Source organism: Oryzias melastigma, linkage group LG17 (assembly GCF_002922805.2).
Source record: "Oryzias melastigma strain HK-1 linkage group LG17, ASM292280v2, whole genome shotgun sequence".
NCBI lineage: Eukaryota > Metazoa > Chordata > Actinopteri > Beloniformes > Adrianichthyidae > Oryzias > Oryzias melastigma.
In genome coordinates this window covers 885654-904245 of record NC_050528.1, presented here as the reverse complement: position 1 = coordinate 904245, position 18592 = coordinate 885654, and the positions used below count along the sequence as shown (strand labels likewise).

General features: G+C 44.3%; 1 protein-coding gene across 3 annotated transcripts in view; it reads right to left on the bottom strand.

The window, feature by feature from the left end:
* myo9b (myosin IXb) overlaps positions 1-16019 on the bottom strand; it is a 33525-nt gene extending 17506 nt beyond the window's left edge. For 2 of the 3 annotated variants that reach the window (XM_024273730.2, XM_024273733.2), the window contains exons 1-12: positions 14346-16019; positions 13343-14116; positions 6440-6534; positions 6309-6371; positions 6100-6199; positions 5380-5480; positions 3892-4015; positions 3719-3808; positions 3016-3132; positions 2815-2949; positions 522-643; positions 274-415 (exon numbers count right to left, since the gene is read on the bottom strand). In XM_024273730.2, coding sequence (XP_024129498.1) covers positions 274-415; positions 522-643; positions 2815-2949; positions 3016-3132; positions 3719-3808; positions 3892-4015; positions 5380-5480; positions 6100-6199; positions 6309-6371; positions 6440-6534; positions 13343-14077 — 1824 coding nt within the window. In that variant the 5' untranslated portion in view covers positions 14078-14116; positions 14346-16019. The remainder of the gene's footprint in view (positions 1-273; positions 416-521; positions 644-2814; positions 2950-3015; positions 3133-3718; positions 3809-3891; positions 4016-5379; positions 5481-6099; positions 6200-6308; positions 6372-6439; positions 6535-13342; positions 14117-14345) is intronic. The other variant, XM_024273732.2, reaches the window with a different exon arrangement.
* Between the last annotated feature and the right edge of the window lie 2573 nt (positions 16020-18592).

Below are 18592 nucleotides of genomic sequence, written 5' to 3'. Positions count from 1 at the left end.
AGATGTTTCAGACAGACTCCTGCAGGAGGACAGAGATGTTTCAGACAGACTCCTGCAGGAGGACGGAGATGTTTCAGACAGACTCCTGGAGGAGGACGGAGATGTTTCAGACAGACTCCTCCTGCTCTCGGAGAGCCCCGCCTCCACCGTCGTCATAGATTAATCATTTACCAGGTTAAAGATTTTTCCCGTTTTCCCACACCGTCTTATCTGGAGCTGGAACCAGCTACCAGGAAGTGACACTCACAGGTGTTTGCAGAGCGGCCACGTTACCTGGATGTGATATTTAACCGTCCCTGCAAAGTGTTGGACGACAAACGTTCGCTCTGCGTATGAAGAGGACACGAAGGAGGAGCTGCTGTGCTGCAGCTCTGCTAACTTCTTCATCAGCGTTTGGTTGGCGGTTTTATGTGAGCTGAGGAGACACAGACACTGATCAACTATGAATGAAGAGGGAAACAGGTTTTTCAAAATAATGGCTCTGCAACGACGTGTCCTGCAGAAAAACAGACGTTCTCCACCTGCTCTCCTCATCCAGAACGCTGAAGATGCCGGCCGGCTGGCGGCTGAACAGCTGAATGCAGCTGCTGTTGTCGGGGAACGGGACGTTTGTCCAGACGAGGCCTTCAGACACGTAATCCTCCTGAAACGCACATCAGACTTCAACGTTTATTCTCTGCAACCTGCGGCTCCAGACACACACGAGGCTCTTTTACTCATCCATTGTGGTTCTCTGGTTCAAGAAAAATGGTAGTTTTTAGAATAACTGTAAAGTAAAAAAAGTAAAGAAAAAAAATCAAACTGTATTTAAACCATGTGACACAGAATGTCTTATTTTGAAAGGAAGTCATGTGAACCTCTGTCAAAAGTTACAAACTATCTCATATTTAGGATATTTTTTGTTTATGCTTTTTCTGCCATAAAAAAACTAAAAAGGTCATTTAGATTTATTATGATAGTATCAAAAAACAAAAACTGATCTCTAATTTTTCTAAATGATGAATTGAGACTTTGTGGCTCCCACCTGGTAGATGATGCAGCTCTTTTATGGGCACATTGGGGCTTCTTAGGTTTAAAAAAATGAATGTGAATAAATATTAAGAACATTAGTTACATTTAATTTATGCTGCACAAAAGTGACTATTTTTGTGTTTAAATGCAAAGTTCTTAAAGAACTGAATTGTGTTTACACGTAAAGATTTTAAAATGTGGATTCTACATCAATTTTTCTTTACAGTAAAAGTCCTAATGATAGAAAAGGTCGTCTTTTACTTGTTTAAATGACATTTAAAGAAAATCTGCTGCAGCTGGACCTTATTTTGGACACAGGATGCATTTTATTTTGAAATGAACTTGAATAAGCTTCTTATTTTTTGCTTTTTAATGAATATTTAACCAGGAAGTCTTGTAAAATCTCTTTTACAAGAGAGTCGCTGCCAAGAGGCAGTAAAATGATTTACAGTCAGAAAATAAAAGCATTATTTAATTTAAAAACAGTTACAAATAAAAGTATCCCTCTTGTGCTCTCAACTTGGATTTGAAGTCATTAAACGGAAGTTCTGTAGAAAAATAGAACACTGTTATAATTCAATTATGGTAAATATTCAGAGGCTAAATTCGGAAAAATGAAAGATGTAAACATAAAGTTCTTTTAATCCTCCAAGTATCCAAAAAAGAAAAAAAAAAAAAACAAAAAAAGGTACTTTTTGTGTTGCTCATTCCTTTGGTACGGAGCCCCTATAGAGACATCAAAGCTGTTTCTTTTTCTAAAAGTACATAGGAGCTCCGTAAAAAAATAAAATAAAAAAAAAGAATGTTAGTAACTGGTGCGCATCAGACAGTAACTAAAGAAAATGTTTTTCTAAAAATTGAAGTAAAAAGATAAAAAATTACTAGTTACTAACCGGGTCACCCACAAGTGACTGACCAGAAGTTTTTTCTAATTTTGAAAAAAAATGTTCAGGTTAATAACTGGAGCACACCAGAGGTTAGCTGAAAACAATTATTTTTTTTCACAAAAATTGAAGAAAAAAAATGTAAAAATAAATAAATAAATAAATAAATCACCAGTTACTATTTGTTTGTAACCAGAATTTTTTCATCTTCATTTTTTTTCTTCAATGTCCCTTTGGGGGCTCCGTACTTTTGGAGTAATACACACAATCACTATTTTTAAAAGATTGTTTTCTAATTATTCCTGATCGTTTGGTTGAGCAGGCAGCTAAAGGGTTAATGTGATAATAGTCTGTGTGACAGAATGAAAGTCTTTATCTGAATGGGTTTGTATGATGGAGTGTGTGAGCTGCTGTTACAGTTGAATTGAGTACATGTGTAGTATATGTATAGTATATGTGAGTATGTTCAGTTTAAATGTAGAGACTATTTTGGCCAACAAGTGTGTGAGTAACTATAGAGTGTGTGTGTAGACAGGCCCCGCCCATTCTAGTTTATCACTTAGTCCTGGTTGTTTTATGATGTTGCTTCCCTCTGTTGCCATCTTCTCCCCCCCCCCTTCTTTTTTCCGTCCGGTCCAACAACAAAGAAAAATAAATAAAATAAAATTATAATCAATATAAATAAAGTTTAGCATTAAATACAACAGGGGTTTATACTCAATAAATCCCTGTTGTGACAGTAAAATCTGCCCAACACAAGAAGCTCTCAGCCCACATCTGTTGGCTCAGCTGTTGGACAGGACAAGTTGGAATAAATAAATAAATAAATAAATAAATAAAGGGTTAAGGTGAACCAGTGGTGACTCTGGTCAGGTTCTGGTCAGGTTTTTTCCAGACCCAGACCCGCTCAAACACCGACCTGCTGAGTCCTGAAGATCTGCTGCTTGCTGTAGTGCTGCAGCACCTCGTTGGCGTAGTTGATGCACAGCTGCTCAAAGCCGTTCCAGCGCAGATTCTCGAAGCCGAACATGTCCACGACCCCAACGGACAAGCACTGAAAGACACGGACGTGCTGAGCCCGGACGTCTACTGAAGGACGGCGCCGGCGAGGAGGACTCACGGAGACGGACTCCTCCACGTCCCGCTTGTTGAGCATGGCGTGGTTGATGTGGAAGACGATCCAGTCGAACAGAGCGCCGTACAGAGACACGGCCATGGAGTCCCGGGCGGCCACGGCCTGAAGGAGCGAGCGGAGAGTCACACCGGCCCTCAGAGGTTTCTGATTCACGCTTAGACACACGGAAACATGCTTTTCATCAGTGTTCATGTGGTGGAGCGTCCAGCGGCCTGAACTCGTGTTCTCGTCTGCACAGACGCAAGAACATGTCTGTAAAACCTGCGCTCATGTTTGCACACGTGACATCCCCCCTTCATCCGTGTTGATCAGAATCGAACACGCCAGGCGTCATAAGTAGCTTTGGATCAGCCAATCAGGGAACAGATGAAGAGCAGAGAAACAAGAGGAATGTGAGGTTTTATCTGAGGGCAAGAGTTCAGACTTTTCTGATTTTCTTCATGAAGCAGGTCCAACCTCAGGGGGCGGAGCATCAGTGCGCTCCTGCAGTTTAGACACTGTATGAATAAAATGGTCGCAGGAACGTTAAAATGTGGTTTCTTGAACCTGAGCTTCACTTTAAGGTGATCGACCTTCAGGCTAATCCAACATCAGGGATTAACAACAGGAAAAGGTTTTGATGTGAAAACAACTTTAGATGATGGAAAACAAGAAGACAGGAAGAGGGACGTGCCGTCCAGCCTCCTACCTCCTGTAGAGAGTACTGCGACACCGCAGAGATGTGGGCGTTCACGATCTTCCTCTTGGTCAACGTCGTCACCAGACGTTCCCTTGTCACCTAAAATGACAGCAGAACCTCAACAGAACGTCAGGGACCGGGTTCTCGGGTCCAAACGTCCGTCGGGCTGAAGGCAGACCAACCTTCAGCAGGTCCGACAGCGTGTCTATGACCTCTGCCGGTCCGACCTCCAGAACCGGAGAGTCCTCCGGACAGGAGAAGGTCACGTTGCCCAGGAGCAGGATGGCAGAGAGGACCGAAAATATGCTGTGGAGACAGGAAACAGGACGGTTCTGGATCCATTTGAACGTTTCACATTTGCAATAAAACCGTTTGAATGGTTTGGTTCTGGTTTTAAACTTCAGAGTTCGTTTTGTTGGAGTGAATCTGCTCCACAGCTCTGAGCGTTTCTGCTGTTTTCACAGAAAACTAGCAGCTCATGATTCAAAGACATGAAGACGTTTGTGGAGGATTCTGTTTGGACCAGCAGAAACCTTCTGCAGAGCGGAGCTCTTCCCTGAACGAAGCAGAGCAGCTCTCTTCTTTTGCTTTCAGCTGCACGTCGTGTCTTGATGCTGTCAGGCGTGTTCTGAAATAGTTGCTTCGGCTCAACAAGCTGCAGCCTGTTTGTGGCACCAGAGCAGAACGTGGAAACGTCTGGAAAGTCTCCGTTTAGACGGTTTAGCTCCAGATTTGAAGGGAAAAGCCTTAAACTGCAACCAAAAGGAGAGAAAGTTTCCCTGAAAAGAAACAAACTGTGTCCTCTAAGAGACGTGTCAGAGTCGTGGCCCGGGGGCCGGATCCGGCCCTCCAGATCATTTTATTGTTATTAATGACCCGATCTTATCTTGAGCTCATTTCTAACTTGGATAATTTTGACAAAATAATATTTTACTCTTCATAAAGATATAAAGTTATTTAAGGTTTAAGTTGATTTATTCTGGATTAATATTCCTGCCTTTTTATTATTCAGAATTATGTTAAAAAGTTACAGTTTTAATGTTTTAAAAATTGTCATTCTGCAGCTTTTTGGAATATTTTGGCATTTAAGATTTTTTTCGGCTTTTTTGGAACTTAGCTAACACTTCAGCTACATGCTAGCTGTTTTTTGGCCAATTTAGGCTTTTTTTTTTAGGGTTTTATGGGGCTAAGCTAATATTTCAGCTACATAGTTGCTGTTTTGGCTAATTTAGTTTTTTTTCAGTTTTTTTGGCCATTTTGAAGACTAGTTATTTTTTCAGTTACATACTAGCCGTTTTGGCTAAGCTTCAGTGTTTTCATCCATCAGTTTCAGCATTTTCAACAGTCAGCTTCCAGCATTCACACTAGCATTATCACAGGTAATGCTATACGTTTTAAAAATGTATTTTTAGAGTGTTCCATAAATGTTTATCCTGTTCGACCTCAGGTGTGTTTTGGATTTTGGCCCGTTGTGATTGAGTTTGACTCTCCTCTTTAGGAGAACCGTCGGATGAGTTTGCGTGGAGATACTGATCTTTCACATCTCGCTGACAAGTGTCAGCAAGTTCCAGAATAAAAAGAGGAATCTCTGCTCAAAGAAAACACCGGTGAAAACAGAAACCGACTTCCTGCTTCGCTCCGTTCCTCTGTCTGGAATGTGGAATACGTACAGCTTCTTGGTGGAGGCCAGGAAGCCGACCATCTCCATGGCCTGGTGAAGCCTCTGGTACTCCTGTGCCAGTTTCTCCTGATCATCTAAACAGAGGTTTTCCTGCAGATCGGGGAGGAAACAGACGAGAAGAAGACCTCCGAAAGTCAGGAATGGAAACAGGAAGAGACTTTCTGCTCGATCAGAGAAGAATGAACAGATCTGCATCTCAAAGTGTTTTTGTGATGCTTCTGCTGACCGGAAATTTTCATAGTTTTTACTTTTCTTTGGTTTGATTCTAAACAGAAAAAACTACAAAAGAAGAAAAGTTTCAGCCTCATTTCTGAAGCTGAATTCACTCTTTCTGAAAACTAAAAGCAGTTTGGCTTCAGTCGTCTCTGGTAGATCTACAGAGGTTGAGTCATGCAAGCTTTACGTGTGCATGAAGAAATGAGGAAGCATTTTTCCAGGATGAAGTTTTAAAATAATCTTAAAGAATTTCTTCAACCAAAACAAACGCTGGCCCCTCATCATAATGCATGTAAACCTCGTCTCTCTACAGTTAAAGAATATAGAACAGCTGCGACCTGACATGACCTCCGTTCATCACGTGACATGAGCTGCAACTTGGCTTACATCAAACATCTACAGGCCGACTTTCCCCGTTCATCAATAAAGTTTCATCTCGTCTGATAGCCGCCAGCCGCTTCTTCCTGTGAGTGGGGGTTAAAGGTCAGTTTACCTGCTTCAGGTACAGATAATCCTGTGTCTTTAAAAGGTGAAGCTGCTCCCGCTCGTCTTTGGACGCGCCCGCCAGCAAATAGTAGAAGACGTGGTAGTTCCTGCAGGTCAGAGGTCACAGAGGTTTCAGTTGAGCTGCTTTACGTTCGGATAACGGAGGACGATCCCGAGGCAGCTCATGGAAGGAAAGGTTTGTTGGAGACGTTTCACCTCTCCTCTTTGTCTCTGGAAACCACGCGGCTCTTCTCCAGGAAAAACTTGTTGATGACGGCCCTGCAGGACGAGAGCAGAACGTGAGCAGAAGCTGCAGGAAAACCGTCTGCAGCATTTTCCCGCCTCACCCTCTGATCACGCCGCTCTCCAGGTAGTTCAGCTGGACGAACTTCCCGAAGCGGCTGGAGTTGTTGTTCTCCGCCGTCTTGGCGTTGCCGAAAGCCTGAGTCCCCCAGAGACAGAAAACAACGTTTTAGAGCAAAAACGTGAAACGGTGTCAGTCAGGAGACGTGAAGAAACCTGAGAAGGTTTTAGAAAATGTCCAGATTTAATCCTGAAAGACGATTTCACAAACAAAACTCATCACTGCGATTAGAATACTCCAGTAAATAACCAATAATCAGAAATGATTCAAATGTGCTTTGATCTCCAGAACATTTTCAAAACACGTTATAACATAAATAAAAAATTCATTTGTTTCTATTCTCGTTTGTCCTGATTTCATGGGAAAAAAATATTTTTAAAAATGATTTTAAAAAAATGGTTTACATTATATTTAACAGTTCCACTGACGTCGTTTTAAAACTGCTTTTAATCTTTAATTGTATTTTATTATTTGTATTTCCATCTTTATATTGAATGTTTCTTATTACTGTTTTTTTCTTAATTTGTTTTTTTGAAGCAGCTTTGAGTATCTTTACTATTCAAGTGCTATTTAACTAAAATGGATGATTAATTATTAATATATGCATTTTATATCTGAATTTACTGAAACTCCTCCCTCTTCTGGCTTACAGTTTATTTTTAGTCATTTAAAGTCAGAGACGTAAACAGGATTTTCTGAGAAACTTTCTTTTCTTCTGGTAGATTCTAAATCTTTGCAATCTCCTGTTTTTGTCCCATGATGGCAGAAATGACGTTTAACAGGAAATCAGCTGCAGCATCAGAGGGTTTAGTCACCGCCAACGTCCATCAGTCTCATTTCTGCTTTCAAACACGGATCGTCTCTCTGGGTCAGAAATGAACTTCTGTTTTAAACTGGAGTCAAACTGTGAAGACTTGTTCTATCGTTAATATGAAGTGATTCAATAACGTTAAAGTTGAACAAATCGTCCTAAAAACAAATATTTAGGTCCAATAGAATGGGTAAACAAACACTGTAGAGATTTTCGGAGCGTTTCTGTAAACTAACCTGTTATTAAGAACACGTTGATGAACAGAAAATCCGTCTGCTGTCAGAGGAATTTTCTTTCTGCACATTAAAGCAGCAGAAATGACAGATACAGTCGCCGCTTATGCTGTGGTTTGCATTAGGAATACACAGTTTTAATGTGAGACATGGTTAGTTTTCAGATGGAAACATTAAAACGAGTCTTTAAAAGTGAATTCTTGCGTTTGTCAGACTAAAAACTGAAGTTTTCATGTTTAACAAAGGAAGGAAAGGAATGTTGGAGGATAGTTTGGCTCCAGACGGGTAAGATTTGGATCTCATCCGTTTGTCTGCGATGGAATCGTCTCCAGTGAGGACAAGTCTCGCTTTACCAGTGAGGGAGGTGCCCCACACCATCATACAGCCTCCACCAAAAAAAATGATCCTCCAACTGTGCAGCATCAGCATGGCCTTCTAAACACCCTATGACCCTTGACCCCATGACATGACGTTACTCCACCTGTTCACCTGCTGCAGAGGCCAGGGCAAAGCTGGAGAACGGACATGGCGCCTCCCTGGCTGACCAGAAACATGGCGCCCCTGAATGACCACGGGAATGGCGCCCCCTGAATGACCGTGGACATGGCGCCCCCTGAATGACCACAGGCATGGCGCCCCCTGAATGACCACGGGAATGGAACCCCCTGAATGACCGTGGACGGCGCCCCCTGAATGACCACCGGCATAGCGCCCACTGAATGACCACAGAGATAGCGCCCTCTGAATGACCGCGGAAATGGCCCCCCCTGAATGACCACCGTCATGGCGCCCCCTGAATGACCACCGTCATGGCGCCCCCTGAATGACCACCGTCATGGCGCCCCCCTGGAAAACCGTGGACTGGCTGCTGAGGTTGTTTCTTCCTGGAAACGTTCCCCTGAAACCTGTTCCAGAGTTCACTCCAAACAGTTTTCCTGAACTTTCCTGACTGAAGTTGCCCTTTTGGCCACGCCCTCTCCAGTTCAATCCACTGCTGCTGGAATGTGAAGCTCCTCAGACGCCTGAAGGCACCAGGAGCTCCAAACACGAAATTGCAGAAGCAGAACTGTGAACTGTTTGGCAACAGCAGGAAGGTTTGGAAAATGTCTCATGACAAATAAAGCAAAAAATAATAATAATCAACATCACAAAATCCTTTTTCCTTTTCCTTTTGTTTCAGATGAACATCATGTTGGACACAAACAGAGGTCAGCACACAGATCTTGAAGGAGAAGATTTTTTAGCCGAGCGTTCCTCAGGTCTGACCCTAACCCCGGCTCTGAGTGACCCGCCTCTGCGTTGGATTTTCTGCGGTTCTGGCTGAAGGCCCAGTCAGATGTTCTGGTCCTGAGAAGCTTTCGGCTACAATGCTCCTTCAGAGAGCGAAAGCTTCTGCAAACATGCCAGGATTGATCCCTTTAATTCCTTCTCAGACAAAATTACATCAGCGGTGTGAAAACAAAAAGGAGGCCGAGCATAAGAGCAGGCTCCTCCTCCAGGAAGAGCTGTGGTCAGCCAGCTGGAGTAGATGAGGGACGTTTTCTCTGTTTCATCGTCTTCAAGAACAAAAGCTCTGCAGAACTCAGACTTTCAGAGATAAAACTGACATTTTTCTTCTTTGAATTCATCATTTTATCAATACGTTTCCTTACGTCACGCTGAAGCCGTTAGTGCTTCCTAACGGGATGCTTGTTCAGTCTGCAGGATTTGGGGGCGGAGCTAAAAAAATCTATACAACACACCTGCATCTCCCTTACTGACCCTCACCTGTTGTGAAAGTGTTCACACGACCTGTCGCCCGCAGCACGCCCATAGATAAAATGAGGATTTTCTCTCTACGGTTCACTGAGCGCTCTATGGCCTTCATATTTCCTGAAGGTCACCTGTGTCCCGTACAGGTAGGACGTCCATATCCACCTGTAAGGACAGCTGGGACTGAAGCTTATGGGGGAACATCTTTTGTCACTCTGTGCAGGACCGTGGTGCAGTGGTTAGCACTCTCACCTCACAGCGAGGAGGTCTGTGGTTCAAGTCCCAGCTGGACCTTTCTGTGTGAAGTTTGCAAATACATAACTGTGTACAATACACACACCTGTCCCTAGGTGAGTGATTGAGGCCCTGTGACAGACTGACGACCTGTCCAGGTGTACCTACCCAACAGTTAGACTCCGGCAGCTTCGTGACCCAGAAAGGGACAAATGGGTTTAGAAAATGGCTATGTGGTCATTTTGTGGTGAGGTCAAAGGACGTGGCTCCACAATAAACAAACCAAGTCCTGAACCTCGTGTTTGGTCTGCATTCAGACTGTAGTCAACCATCGTTTTCCAGACCAAAGCTTGTAAACAAAACCATGTGACTAAAGATCTCTTCAGTCATTGGTCAACAGTTACGGGGCGGGCCAAAACAAAAAGAGAAAGATGGAGGTGATTTGTCAATCTTTGTCAAGATTGCTCAATCGTTACATTTTTTATTTCTCTGACCACATTTGAGTGTTTGTAAGAAGGTCAGGTTCATCAGGTTTTACTGCTGCTTTGATGCGGTGGAGGACCGCAGCATGACGGTTACCGAGGACGCTACGGTTCAGTTATTCCGGTCTCAGAGCAGATCGTATTCAGACTGAGGAATCTCGGAGAGAACCGGAGTTCAGTCCGATTGGAAACGAACCGAGACCACCTCAGACGGGTCAGAGGGCGGTTCCTGGTCCTGGACCCGGATTCAGACTGAAACTTTGTTCCAGATCACCGCGGAAACAAACTCTGGTTCACTTTAAGAGAACCAAATGTGTCCAGTCTGAATCCAGACTTAAAGAAAACCACGGCAGGTTTGAAATCCCTCAACATTTGTTCTTCTCAGATCCTAAAAGTCTAAGTTCTTTGCAGGAACAGGAAGTGTGAATTACAAAAGATCATTTCATTTCATAAATAATGTAATCTAGGATCCAAAATGTGATTTTCTTTCCTCGTTTCCTTTGTAGTTTGACATGTTTCACCTTTTTAAGGTGTTAATTAGTAACTCCTGGATGACAGGTTGGACCTGGACAGACCTGCAGTCTGTCAGGAGCTCGGCCCGGGTTTGATTATTTTAGCTTTTTGTCAGTATTGATTTCTTTGCAGTTATCTTTGTAATCTTCATAAATCAGGTTTATTCAAACATTCAAAACAAACTTATTGTTTTCTGCAACCGTTTCTTGTAAATAGAGATAAAAACAAACAACAGAGCGGACTGTGGCGTTTTTAGAAGTCTGAACCACGTCGTAAACAAACAAACAAACCCCTCGGCTCCTCGGGAGGCTTCAGCGGGAGAGTCACCTTAAACCACCTGGAGAACGGATCTGCACAGGTGCAGTGACAGTAGTGTGTCTCCTCCTGCAGAGACTCCCTTTCAGAGCGGAGGAGGCGGCCGAGCCAGTTCTGACACGTTTCTGCTCGGCGGCGTTCCCTCAGACAACGCCCTGCACATTCCCACCCCCCACCCCCGCCCCTGCAGCAAAGCTCAGCCGACTCATCCGGACTGAAGATGGACCGGGTCTGGCTAAAGGACCGCGTCAGAACCGGTAGAGCAGAAAAACACGGAGGTGACTTTAGCAGGAGGAAGAGAAGATGTTTACTTAGACAACGTGATCCTGACACAGATAGACCGACGTTATTGTTGAACTCAAACCGGTTTCTCTGACTTCCATCCAGGTAAAAGAGTCGGTACAGGAATGAGACGCTGACGGATCCTCAGAACCGCACAGATTTGGTCCATATTTGAGTTTTTGAGACAAATCTGTTTAAAGGGTCTGAGAGTTTAGGTCCCACTGCGATCATCTTCTGATCGGTTTCCAAAGCGTTCCCAGTCGTCTTTTCAGTCGTTTTTAGCCAAAATCATAAAAAATTGTTATTTTCCAGGACGGAGGTAAGCCTGCACTAACGTCCCATCATTCCTTTGTTTACATGCTCTCCCACTAGCTTACAGTCCCTCACATCCTAACGTTAACAGTGCAAAACTTAAACAGCTTCAATGCAGATTCCAGCTCAGAAAACAAAGACGTTCATGGATCTATTTGTCTGTATCAGAAAGGGGCGGAGCTTTGAGCCCTGCATTATTTTTATTGCGTCACAAATACAAACTTTTTCAAACTTTTTAGCTCCTGATTCACAATGATTTGAATAAAGAGAAACTCAGAAATGTAATTTTAGTTTAATTTCCGTGTCTGAAACTGTTTTAACGGAAACATCCTTCAGATCTGAAGGTTTCCTTCAACGTCGAACCTGTTTCACGAAGACCGGAGGCGCTAAAGTAAAGCTGGACTCCTCCCCTTCTATCAAAGCTCCAAACAAACCACACAAAAACGGGCCTGTGGTGCAGCGTCTTCCCAGCACATCCTGTAAACCGCCTCATGATCTGAGATTCATCGAGGATTTCCCCTCCAAAGGCGTCTGGCCTACTTTCAGTTCAGTCTGCAGCTCTGGACGGGATGAGTGACAGGAGAGCAGCGAGACGTGGGCTCCGTGCAGCGCGGCCGCCGAGCGCACAGGTAGAGGCGCAGGTGTGAACCCCGTCCCACAGACACGGCTGCCGTCCTCCATCTGAGACTGTGAGGATCTGATTACAGCAGAAGCTGAGTGCACGCTCACTGCTTCCTTATCGCAGGGTTTGGTCGCTGCAGCGTCTCTGTGGTTCTTGGTGCTTCATGCAGAAACCAGACGTGCACTGAAAAGAGCGAGCGGCGCCGAGCTCGTGTCAAACCCGACGGTCTGATAATGTGAAGACAGAGGGAGCCTCCAAAGGAGATAAAGAGAGAACAAACACCTCATCATCACCATCACCTGTAGATTAGCAAACCTGAACGGTTCTGAGAAACCAGCAGCAGCAGTTTCATGTCTGCAGAGCATCTGAACGCGTCAGCGAAGATGAAACGTTCATCACCCAGAAGACAAAGTGAAATCTGGGAGTTCTGTCTGGCGTTCAGCAGCGTGGAGGAGCACCAACTGCTCCATAAGATGGAAAACTGCTGTTTCTTTAAAGACCAAACCAGTTCTTCACACAAATCCACTTTATGAACTTTAGCAGCTTTTCAGCTTCAAACACAGAAACTTCTGAGGATCTAAAAAGATGCACGTTTTAGATCAGGAGCTAAAAGGTTTGGGTGTTCCAGGATGTCGATACTGCGATATATCGCGATATTTAAGATATTTGTCCCGGGGTGGGGACATTTCAGGGTTACGGCAGCATTACAGATAGAAAACTTAGTCCTGCGGTTGATTCTCGATGGGTCCTCACAGAGTATCGATCTTATATTTTCATTTGAAAAGGTTGTAAAATGTTCTATTCCTTTGGAGAGACGGTCCTTCGGAGGTAGATGGGGCGCCTGCTGCACCAATATCTCTTGAATTATTTATTTTTTGTTCCGTTTACAACAATTCTGTGTCAGTGCTTGTCAAAGACAGAATCACTGATTTGCACAAAAGTGTTGATTATTTGATGCACAAAATGAGACACAATTTGTTTATTATGATTGTGTTCAAGCTAGAAAACAAATGGAAATACATTTCCCTAAAAATATTTGTTTTTTCATATATCGTGAGTTATTAGAGAAGTTCTTTTGACCGATTATCAAAGTATCAGAACACTATTGATAGAGAGCCATCACACCGTGTCGAGGTACCCGGTGATTCCCAGCCCTAATGTACACGTTTTAGATCCTCAGGAGTTTGAAGATCTTTATTGTGTAAATGAGCATTTTGTTCTTTAGGTCACATGACTGTCACGTTTCCCTTGGGATTAATAAAGTATGGGGATCGATTGATTGATTGATGGATCGATCGCAGGGATGAAGGTGACACCAGCTCCCACCTACCTCCAGCACCGGCCCTGACCCCAGGATGGTCCGGTCCAGCCCGCTGGAGGACGTCTTCTGGCTGAGCGCCGTGAGGCAGTGGATGAGGTACCGGCTGCTCTCCGTCTTCCCGGAGCCGGTCTCTCCGGACAGCAGGACGCACTGGTTCCTCTGGCGGCTCAGCATGGCTCTGAAGGACACGTCGGCGATGGCGAAGATGTGGGGGCTCAGCTTGCCCAGCGGCTGGTTCTCGTACATCTTGACGTACTTGGGGTTGTAGTAGAGCGGCAGGTACTTGTTGGGGTTGACGGCCACCAGGATGCTGCTGATGTAGGTGTAGATCTTGCGGTCGTAGAAGCGCTGGCGCAGGGCCTCCAGGACGCTCCTCTCGGTCACGGTGGGGAGGTCACAGAGGTCATCCAGGTCCTCCTCGCAGCCCTCCCCCTGCAGGATGAAGAAGTAGCCGCTGCTCTTGGGGTGCCACTTCTGCGTCTCTGGGGGCCACAGCAGGACCCGCTGCAGGGGCCGCTCGTCCGGCCGCAGCGGGGTCTCCGGGGAGCCGCTCTCCCGGACCTCCAGCAGGCTGTAGGCCTGGTTCATCTTCAGGCCCAGCGTCAGCACGGCGTTGTGGATGAGGCTCCTCGCCGTGTCCCGGGCGCTGACCTGGATGGGGCAGTAGGCGCCCGTGTCCTGCCGGAGGTAGATCTGGACCACGCGCGCCTCCTCCTCCGGGTCGGGGGTCTCTGCCGCGCTCATCCTGACGCTCAGAGGCGCTCCTCAGAGCAGATCATCCTCCTGCAGAAGCACACACAGATTCACAGCCGCGCCTGACTGCTGAGCCTCAATAATCCTCAACAAACATCCAGGTGGATCTGACTGAGACAGGTGTCCAACTGCCGCCAAAACTTCCAGCGCGTCACCGAGGAGCTCCAAACGCGCCTTTCAGGCCGAGAAGAGACTTTTCTGTTTCTCTCTGCGCGCCAACAAGCACACAGGTGGGGCAGCCGGAGTGACGTTTGCTTACCTGAGCTTGGAGTGCAAAGGTGAGCGTGACGGTGTGGGCGCGCGCTCCGACCGCGGCGGGAGTCTCCGGGGACGAAGCCCGACGTCTGCTCGTCGTTCGACCCGAAACTCGGCGTTACTTCCTACACTTCTCCACGCGCACGGACACACGCACGCAGCCGCCGACGCGGGGAAGGAGGGAGGGGTCCCCCGCGAGGAAACGCGACGGTCGGTCAGCCGGTGGCGGGAAAAACCGCTGAAGCGTCACTTCAGTCCAAACACACGACAGACACTCACACACCGACCGGAACGAACAGGAAGATCACTTTAATTGATCAATTTGGTGACAGGTGAGGGGCAGCGCGCGCGCGCCCTCTGGTGGACAAACCACCACATGACAGCGGATGAGCTGCTGTGGTGGATGGTTCAGTTTTTACAAAAAATACATTTTCACCTAAATCTTCTGATAAAATCACGGTGGTTCATTTTTATTCATCTTTTCTCTGGTTGAACACTTAATCATTTTTCCTAATTCAAACTGTTTTGGCTCATTTTTCCCAAAGCAAAAAACATAACAAACAGTTTCTCAGTTTGGATGATTGATTTTAGCATAAAGGAAGTTTTTTTTTTCACTTCGGCGTTTTTTCAGTCAATAAATCTGGAGAAGAAATCAAGAAAAGTTAGATAATATCAGACAGTTGTTCAGTCTAAAATCATGCTGGACAAAAATGTTTAGATTTTAAACTTCTCTGTGAAAAATGGTTTATCTTTGGAAAATAGATGAAAACGGTTGTGTGTTTAAGAAATGACCAAATGGATTTTAGCTGAAAAACAGAGTTCTCAAACTGCTGTCATCTTCATTGTAATTATATTCAGTTTTATTTATTTAGCCCAATATCACAACAGTTTTCTTAATGAGTTTCACACCAGAAATGGTCTAAAAACATAAAATCAGATCATAAAATGTAAACAACAGTTGACAGCTAAACTAAACTGAACATCTCTACCAGCGGTCTATAACCGTTAACAGTAAAAGATCCGTCCGTCTGGTTACTACCTGATCAAAACCGAGCGAGAGCCGCCAAGCCTCTCTATACACTTTTATATATTTATGTGGACACAAACTCATTCATTTATAAAATGGAGATTCTCAAATTTGTACAGTAATTGAAACATAAAAGTGTTATATTTTCTATCAATAACTATTTCTTTTTGACAGCAGCCTTTCAAAATAAAGTCATTATTTCAGATCCTCTTTACTTTAAATAAGCAAATCAAGTCAAACATGGCGACTTCTACCGTATGATAATGCTATTGTGCAGCATTGACTAGAATATGTGCTTAACTAACTAATTTAGTATTTATTCACATTTTTCTTTAAAGCCAGGAGTCACAATAGAAGAGCCTCAGATGCAGCCTTAGAATCTCATTTTCTGTGAGGAAAAACTCCTAAAAAAGAGGTTCCAGGGAAAAAGAGAAGAAACCTCAGGGTGTTTCACAACAGTTTTAACTAGAAAAGATGATGCTAGTGTGAATGTTTTTGCTGAAGAAATTGACTGTAATTGCTGAAATGATTTGATGAAATCCTAAAGTCATTTGCATACTGCTAAAACTGACAAATGCAGAAATGGCCCTCCAGGTAATTCTATCCGGCCCTCCACATCATTTTATTTTATTGTTATTAATGACCCGATGTTATCTTGTGCTCATTTCTAACTCGTATAATTTTGACAAATATATTTTTATGGAGAGTAAAATATTGAAAGTTATTTAAGGTTTAGGTTGATTTATTCTGGAATAATATTCCTGCCTTTTTATTATTCATAATTATGTCAAAAAGTTACAGTTTTAATGTTTTAAAAAATGATATTCTGTTAGCTTTTTGGACTATTTTAGCATTTACTAAGATTGTTTGGGAGTTTAGCTAATATTTCAGCTACATACTAGCTGTTTTGGCTAACCAAATTTTTTTGTTTTAGTTTTTTTTTTTTTTTTTAGGGTAATTTATTATTTAGCTAACAGTTTAGCGGCCTATCAGCTTCAGTGTTTTCAGCTATCACAACTAGCATCTTCATCAGCCAAATTCAGCTTCCAGCATTCACAGTAGCATCATCACAGGTGATGTTATATATCTAGTTATGTTAAAAATGGTTTCAATTGATGTTCTTGCTGTTCCGCCCGCGTCCTTAGGTGTGTTTTGAATTTGAGGCCCCCTCTCCGATAAAGTTAGACACTCCTGTTTAAAAGACTCCATCGGCCTGTATTTTATGAGACTATAAAATCCCCCCCACCCCCCCAGCTTAACCATTGTGTTTGTTTTAGATTTCTGTCTTTTCTTCTTTCTTTCCTTTTATTTTACATTTATGCTGAGAACACAAACAGGAAGGGCCGTGGGGGGGGGTTGTTGTGTTGGGGTGCTGCTGCTGCTGGGATGGGGGGGCTTTGTCCTCAGGAGGATCATCAGACGTGTTCCAGCAAAGCTTTGTTAGTTATTTTTAGATGTAAAGAGGAGATAATAAATGAGTGTTGCTGGTATTATTGGACCGCCTCCTTCTCTCACCTGCACCAACATGCCCCCCCCCCCCCAGCGGTGGTGCAGTGAAGGAAACAGATCTTTTTGTCTCTTTCAATTATTTTTTTCTTCACTCAGTGATCAAATCAAATCTGTTCTTTGTGTTTCCTTTGGCAGAAACATCATTTTCTGCAGATTTTCTTTCTTTTTTCATCACTTTAATCCCTTTTTCACACATCGACTGACTTGATGAAGAGTCTGCTGGACTCGTTCCCTCCTCCTGGTTCTGAGGAGTCCAAAGTTCTGCTGCTGTGAATCCAGCCCGAGTGCATTCAGGGACATAATGACTGCAGAGCTGCTGTGTCCCAATTTAGCGAGGATGCTCGCAGAGTCCTGACAGCTTATTAAAGCGCGACAAATGAAGGCGGAGGCGTTCGTCAGCAGAAAGCTGCTGATGCTGCGCTCGCCCACGCAGCCGCACACACAGGTACGCCGTCACGCCTCCGGGAGGCGCCATCACTTCCACCTGACACGGAGCCGTCACGCTTGTTCCTGCTGGACTGAGCCAGTTCTGCCAGAACACACTGAATCCAGTTCAGTAGGCACAGGAGTACACGACCCGGAAGTTCCCAAAGAACCGAATCCGTCCAGAAAGTTCTGGATCTGGGTGGACAAAACATGAACTCACAAATGACTCTTTATCGTGTTAACAAGCACTTACTGTATTTTTGTTGTTCGTCTCTCCGTGTTTTCAGGGAAATAAAAGCATCACCTGTGCAGGAACAGCAGGTGAGAAACAGCCAAATGAACTTGTAGAAATGATAAAGTCACATGACTCGCACCTGAAACGGGAGAGCTGTCGCTGTTTTACTTCTCACTTCATGAAGCATCAATAAACAAAAAGAATCAGAACTCGTTTCACGGCGTTCCTCTTCTTTCTACAGGTGCGTTTCCGTGCAGCGTGTCCTTCTACCCTCTGGGCGGAGCTTATTCTGTCAGGTCAGAGACTGAACTTAGCCACTGTGAACAGGTTTGGATGGATGCTCACTAATGAACTAAGTTCTGCATCTGAGCCAAAGTCTTTTGGGAGAAGTTCTTCCTCATTTTTCTGAAAGAAGAAACTGTTTTGGAAACAATGAAGATTTTTTTGAGGATCCGGTTGATCACAGTCAGAGTGGATCTCTGATGTTGGGATCCATTCAAACTCAGGCCGGAGAAACCGAAGGAAGAAACACAAACCTGGTTATTAGAATGAAGGAAGATATTTATGAAGGATGAGTGTTTGGATCATTTACCTCAATGTCTTTGGGGGATTTTCTAGCTTCCATCCAACATCCATCCATCCAACCATCCATCATCCATCCATCCATCATCCATCCATCCATCCATCCATCCATCCATCATCCATCATCCATCAGCCATCCATCATCCATCCATCCATCATCCATCAGCCATCCATCCATCATCCATCCATCCATCCATCATCCATCCATCCATCATCCATCAGCCATCCATCATCCATCCATCCATCATCCATCCATCATCCATCCATCATCCATCCATCATCCATCATCCATCCATCATCCATCCATCATCCATTCATCATCCATCCATCCATTCATCATCCATCCATCCATCATCCATCCATCATCCATCCATCATCCATCCATCATCCATCCATCCATCCATCATCCATCCATCATCCATCCATCATCCATCCATCCATCCATCATCCATCCATCCATCATCCATCAAAT